General features: G+C 31.2%; 1 protein-coding gene across 1 annotated transcript; it reads right to left on the reverse strand.

Annotated features, from left to right (window-relative positions):
* Positions 1-510: 510 nt before the first annotated feature.
* On the reverse strand, positions 511-6749 carry LOC111044126. Its single transcript, XM_022329195.2, has 7 exons — positions 6640-6749; positions 5068-5296; positions 4483-4713; positions 4013-4159; positions 3148-3356; positions 2362-2521; positions 511-1618 (listed from the first exon to the last, which is right to left on the reverse strand). The coding sequence occupies exons 2-7, from the start codon at positions 5273-5275 to the stop codon at positions 1575-1577; spliced, it is 999 nt and encodes a 332-aa protein (XP_022184887.1). The 5' UTR covers positions 5276-5296; positions 6640-6749; the 3' UTR covers positions 511-1574.
* Between the last annotated feature and the right edge of the window lie 576 nt (positions 6750-7325).

Raw genomic sequence — 7325 nt, forward strand, 5'->3', positions numbered from 1 at the left:
TTTGAATTGGCACTCTTGCCAACAGTTGGCCAACCAACCTTATAACAATGTTGGGCCATCAAAAGTGTATATATGAAGGGCCAACAACCAGTTCACTTACATTGGGCCAACATAAGATATTACATTGGGCCAACCAATTGACAATGTTGCATTTGAATATTATTTGCAGGTATATAGGTACCTGCAGTAGAATTAATCCAATTTGACAGATGGTGAGTGATAGTTATTTATTCAAAGATGTCAGGACAGTCTGGTAAATTGGATTAATTCTACTGCAGTCTCACGTACATACCTGCAAATAATATTTAAATACAGTAACCTTAGACCAATATATTTAGAGACTCATGTAGATCCCTCACAGAACTGCTCTCTGACTGCATGAGCTGAGTATAAAAACAGTCATATAAATAATTTTTTTTTCAAATCCTTTTTGCAGTAATGCGCCCTCAACAATTACTATAAGTTTACTATTTTAAAGGTAGATGATATTAACGTACAATAAAACAATTATTATTTCATACTTAATTTTAATGTGAAATAATATAATATGCGTGGTACAACATTGATAAATTTTAAAATAATATTTTATCTTGAAAAAAAAACAGAACATACAAAGATTAATACAGGGAACATAATTCAAGGTTCAAAAATTGACTATGGCAATGGTTCAAAAATTGACTGACAATGTGCCATAAAAATAATAATATGACATACCGACAGCTGCGATTTTTGAATGGCGGTTTTCGCCATTCATTTTCACTTAAAATTACAAATCAATTATGTATCACATGACACATTGTTCTATTTGAAAAATTACATTACAACTGCATTTACATTACAATTACATTTGATAAATTACAGATGGAAAAAATGAGAAATTGCATTTGTTCAAATGCTAATGAATAAATAATTATTAGTAAACGATAATTCAAAGTTAAATGCTGTGAACCACCCCGAAGACTTCTGCTACTGCAAATATTGACAAAAGGATAAACGGCTGGAACGAAATTCGATGAGAGCTACTATCTAAAAATTATTTGCAAGTCCTGCATGATGTAATAATTTTTGGATAGAAGCTGTTATCAAATTTCCATCTATATGTTCACCCTGTCGTCAATATTTGCAGAAGCAGAAGTCTGGTTTACAGAATTTACTTTGGATTTTCGTTTAATAATGATTAGTGTCCCTATTGTCAGAATAATTTGAAACATCACTGAAACTACTACTTATACTACTATCAGAACTGGAACTGTATGGAAAACTTTCTTTACTTCCTGATAAATTATCAAATTGATTTGAGATATCAAGTGAGTTATCATGGGATTCATGAGTGCTATTTTCAGATTGAACACAATTTGCAACAGGAGTGCACAATTCAAGTAACTGTTGTTTGATTTTTTGTTTTTCTTTTGCTAACTTTCTGTAATTAGTTCTTTTTGATAAACCATGGTATTTTTTACTGTCTCTGCTGGTCCTGGTGATCTTGTCTTGGCTTGTCCTTTCGTCTTTGCTCTCGTCCTCCATTTCTATCCTTCGAAAATCTGAACCAATTTGCAATGTTGGTATTTATTTCATCATCCGTAGAACTTGATAAGTTTTTTTTGTTTCCTTACAGCACCTGAAAACAAATCATTAGATAAAATATAAGTTTATCAAATTAGAAGTTATCTGGGACATATCCTGCATATATAGATTTACAAAGTTGAAGTTTGTTGTTGATTTATTCAGATATCAAAAAGGCCAGGTTCAATGTTAAAATGACTACAATATATCTGTTAAAACCACTTGGAAGTTGGAAACTACAGTAGTTATTTGAATATTTTACACAATATGCTGGAAAACAAGCTGTTTAAAATTTAAAGTGATATAACTTGATAATCTGGATATAAACTAGCATTTTAGATTGCTAGATTGGTTTGAGAATTGAATTCCATATATAAAACCTGCTAAGTTTTGCAACCAACATAAACCTGATAAATCAGGATTTGAAAGAGTAGATGAACAGTAACATTTTTATCAAAGCAATCAATGTAGCTGTAAATTTTCAATTATTAAACCGTCTATCATCAATATTACTGTTTTTATGATCATTTCAATTATTTAGATTTATAATATTGTTAACGGTATTTTTTTATTTCCAAACATCATCTGTTGGAACTGATTCCTAGATAAATGTTGAATCTTGAATATATAGGTATAGTAGAGTGGATTCCACTTGATGTCATAATCTCGGAAAAAGTGGACTGCTGGGCTCTTATGGTGACTGCCCAACCTGGTGAATCTACAAATCTTAATACAGAAATACCTAGAAGTAGTGTCAGAGAGTTACAAGACATCCTGTAGCTATTGCAATATACTTACCAGGTATGAGTTTCATCACAGCCAAATCTCTCAAACAGCGTTTGCTGTGTCTGCCTGTCCAATTGAAAAGTTTGGCAACATCATTGGTGAAAATCTTTTCAAGTATATTGCGCACAACTCTTCCAACTTTTTTCCCACCCAGAAGACTCAAATTTGTGATCTGTTATGGAAATAATAAGACAACTATATTACTCACTCATTTAATTGACAAATAATTAGGTTGAGAAAAAGGAAATATGAGGATTTGATCTGGATTAAGAAAAAAATATGTCATAATAATAGCAGAAACTAGCAGGACACCCATGCTTTGTTGAAGGGCCTCAGAAACCTCGTTGAAGATGGGTCATCTCAAGAAAACACAATTAATTTATTGGTGGAAAATATTTTTAGTCACTGCATGAGGAGATTTTAGTTGTTAAATGAGATTTTGTCGATGACAAGAACGCCTGTAACGATTTTTTGTGCTAATTGATTGCATAAAAGATTGAAAATTATTCTTATTAAATTTGAAAAATGAAGAGTTACTATAAAGAAATAACTGGATTTCAAAAAATGATCTCATCACTTTATTAGAAGCAAACCTCCTATGTTGAAAATTAAAACTAGGTAGGCCTATCTTATTTGTGTACAGCTTTTCAAATTAACATAGTTTTTCTATAGAACCCCTGGAAATTGTTCAAATATCTCATGCTTATTTGATGGTGGTCTAAAATCTTATACCAATAATAAAATCTATTAATTTTATCACTGGTTTTGAGCTTTACTTAGTAGTTTAGGCCTACTCACCAAAGATTGTTTATTAGTGTCGTCCAGCAACCAATCTTCCAAGTCACTAATCTCGTCCAATGTTTCGCAGGGGAGTTTTATATCAGGAGGAATAATGTTCATAGCAGGCTTTGTTGGACACAACCTTGCTAAAATTTCACTCTGATTCTTTTCAATATCATCCAATCTTCTATTTATCCTTGCCAAATGGCCTGCAAGAACATCGAGCCCTGAAAAAAAAACAATGATATTAAATTTTCTACTGTGATTTCTACTGCTATTAAGAGCGCGGATGCACATACCCCATTGTAGTAAATGATATTCAAGTCTCTCTATCAAGGAATCATTGACCACCCAGTTCTTCTTGTTCTTGTCATTGTTTCTATCTTTAAGCAAGATATCTAATGAACAGAAGATTGAACAGTTTTGAAATTTGGAAGATCTCTATAGATTGAAGAATATAGATTAAAGAAACATTGGTGGTTGATTTTCAGAAAAGATACAACAAAACAAAAATTTCTTATGGCACTCCAATTTTACAGAAATCAACAATAGATTATCATTATTCAAGTGACTGCAGTGTTCTACACTGAAGAACAAATAACTTATTCCCAGCAGCACAATGACGCAATGGGCTAGGCCCCCATCTGTTACCTACTGCTAGTTTGTGGTTTTAAATCTCCATGTATTTTTGGTTTATTGAAATAAGAGAATAAGTCACTATAAAACAGCTCACTACTGGCATATAGTTATAATCTTAATATAAAACCAAAAGTTGAGAAACTATCCTAGAATTACAGTTTAGGTACTCTAGGATAGCTATATCACTCTATACTCAGTACTCTACATAAAAAGTTGATCCAAGATTGAATAATGAATAGTGTACCTTTAGATGAACTTGAAGTAACTGAATGCCCACTGTTTGTACCCTGAGGAGTAAATGATATGTTGTGGCCAGCAGTGTGTTCTGAAGAGACCAGGCATGACTCTTCAATCGGCTTCTCCAAATCTGAATCCCCTGCTATGAATGATTCTGTAACGAAATACAATGTACCCTAATAATTGAAATATTTGGGGGAAATAATTATTAACTACTATTAAATATATATTACATATTTTCATCATTCTAAAAATGTAGAGAGGAAAGTCTGAGAAGCATGATGACTTATTTTGAGAAATCCAATAATAAAAAATGAGAAATAATGAAAAATCAATTGGGGGAGTACAGGATAACTAAAGAGAATTTGCCTTTTTCCTAAAACATTTTTGTTAGTTTTCACTTGAGAACACCGTAGTGATACTGGGGTCAGTACTTGTGGAAACATTCCATATAACACAAACATCTACTCAAATCACCATTTGTTGTCAGGATGTGTTGAGCTTCTACATCAACAAGTAGTTCTGAAGGTGGTTCTGGATATTTAATTTGTTTTGTAACCAGAGCTTCATCTTCACTGTCACTACTGAATAGTATTTTCTTTACCGGTCTTCTTTTTCGCTTTTCTTTTCCACCTTCATCAAATTCAGTGAGAACTTCAGAATCTGATTCTGCTTTCCTCAACTTCTCTCTAGCTTTCCGAATATCATCTGGAAAAAGTATTCACATTTTCAATTACATGGGATCTAATTAAAAGTGAATGGATTAATAATGTTTTTTATAAGTTATATAGTTACTTGATGAACAATATTTGAAAATTGATCACTTATGTAGGAATTATTCCAACATAATATATTGTAAATGAAATATGTTATAATGTTATGATAAGAAGGAAGAATAAAATTAACATATCAAAGCTTGAGATTGTTCAAATATTGAACCATCTTGATTACCTCAAATCTGAAATTGTTTATAGGTAATTAAAAACAGAATAGAAAGCAAAATTAAATTCGTATTGTGTTTGCATAGCCTTTAGTCTCAAATTATTCATCTACATTACTGACCTGTTCTATAAAAAACTCTCTTCATCTCATAGGTGGGCCAAGTTTCTTCATGTGTATCTTTCGAATTTAACAGGAATTTATTGAATGCAATCGAATTCTTATAAGGAGGCCAAAAGCACTCTTTTTTTCTCGGAGTCATCCACTCTTCACGAATAATAGCTAATCCTCCACCTGAGTTTTTCTCAAACTCAATCACAGCAAATAACATAGCTGCTTTGAATAATAGTCCCTAGAACAAAAACATTTTGAATTCGGATAAGCTGGGACCTGTAAATAAGTTGTTATCTTGTAATCTGGTGATTGGAACAATCATTATAATGAAAGATATTAGAATTGAGTTGCAGTGTTATCTATTTGATAAGTGCCAAATCAAAGTTAACTGAAAAAATATGTTGGCGCATGTTTCCCTTAACCAACATTATGACTTGAAAAGAGTTTTAAAAATCGGATTTCACTGGATTAAGCTTATAGTCAAGATGTGTAAGCTTACCTACTATTCTTTTAAATACAAAGAATTTAGTCTTATCATGGACTTACAAAACATGGCATTAAAATGTTTAGCTAGAGCCAAAAGCTTTGCAAAAACATGAAATGCTTTGTGCTAAGTAGAAATGAGTTAAGTTACCGTACTAGTAGCATCTAGATGGCATATAAGTTAACAGTCAAGTATGATACCATCTTAAGATAAATCTTATAATAAATTTTGTAAGTTATTTTCATGCCAATAATTGAATAAATTTAAAAATAAACCTTGAATTCATTTCAACTTTTTTTTATACTAGGACAATAAATAACAAGTGGTGGTCATTTTCCCACAATTTAGTTAGAAAATAAATTGACCTTATTAGGTTATCTAGTTCTAATTTTAATCAAGTTAAATAGCCTATAGCCCAATAATAAACTTACAAAACCTATTTTCAGAAGCTAGCCTAACCTGTCTAGTCACAACTCCAAGAGTAACTGCGCATTTATGCTGAGAATATAATAATAACTTAAGCTAAACTAGAACAAAACTAACCTAGCAAATAAGAAGTTATGATTGGGGTTCTGATCATAGAAATAGCACGTTAAAAGTAGCCTAAAACTTGTAACTTATCATTCCTCTATAGTTTGATCGAGGTAGGCTAATATTAAAATAATAGTTTGAATCAGTTGAATTCAAAAGATCAGTGTAAACGTAGGAATTTTTAAAGTCCACCAAGTGTGAACTTGCTGGAACAATCTGAATAGAGAATATATAATAATTATTAAGAACCTTATTATACATCTATGAAAAGATGAGAAATGCAATTTTAAAACTTCTGACTTAATTAATATAAATGATAGATGTTTTTTACAGGAGGCAAATTACTTATTTTTTAAGGAACAAGATTTTATAAAAAATGGCATGATTGTAAGGTATAATCCAGTAAAAACAAAGTGGAGCATGCTTCTAGCCTATCCCAATAAGAATTCAAGATCATTTTGATTGCATTAAAATAATTATAAACTTGATAATAACATGGAAAACGATATTGCTTTTATAGTTTATCATAAATATAGTGATTAATCAAGAGTATAAAGATGTTTTACTCAACAATCCACAATGAAAGCACAACGATCAGCAAATACTACACAGCAATCCAAAATGGCAGACAGGCAAAGGCAACTACAGCCAACCAACGAGCAAGCCACAAGGCATCAGCCGATGAGTGGCCGAATATCGAGTATTGATATTCTGAAGCCGATATTATCGATATTTATATCAATACTGTATTTCCAATTACCATTAAGGTGAGCCTACTTTGAGAAACATTAATCTTCTATTTAGATATCAAAAATCGAGGTATCAAAAATATTTTTTAGAAGTTTGAGGTTCAGACTTTTGATGTTCAAGACATCGCTTTTATAACAAAAAATGTTGTTTGCTGGTGAGATAGATGGCTATCGATAGTTATATGGAATTGATGTTTGAGCTTCGATTAATTAAAGCATCGACTATTTTATCCTTATTCATACTATATTACTTGTTAGCAAGTTAGCAATAATTGGTTGATTATGACGAGTGCTGACGAGGTGAGACCCCAGAAAATAATTTATTATATATATAAGTTAATTTATGATATACCGGTATATTTATATTAAATATTATTTATTATAATAAATAGTACCTACCAAGTTATATATTAAATACGGTAGTAGTCGACTAGCTTGCCTATAATAATTAGTAGTAATTGTGGTGGTCTTAGCAAAACACATTTCATTATAATATAATATAA

The sequence above is a fragment of the Nilaparvata lugens genome, chromosome X (assembly GCF_014356525.2).
Source record: "Nilaparvata lugens isolate BPH chromosome X, ASM1435652v1, whole genome shotgun sequence".
Taxonomy (NCBI): domain Eukaryota; kingdom Metazoa; phylum Arthropoda; class Insecta; order Hemiptera; family Delphacidae; genus Nilaparvata; species Nilaparvata lugens.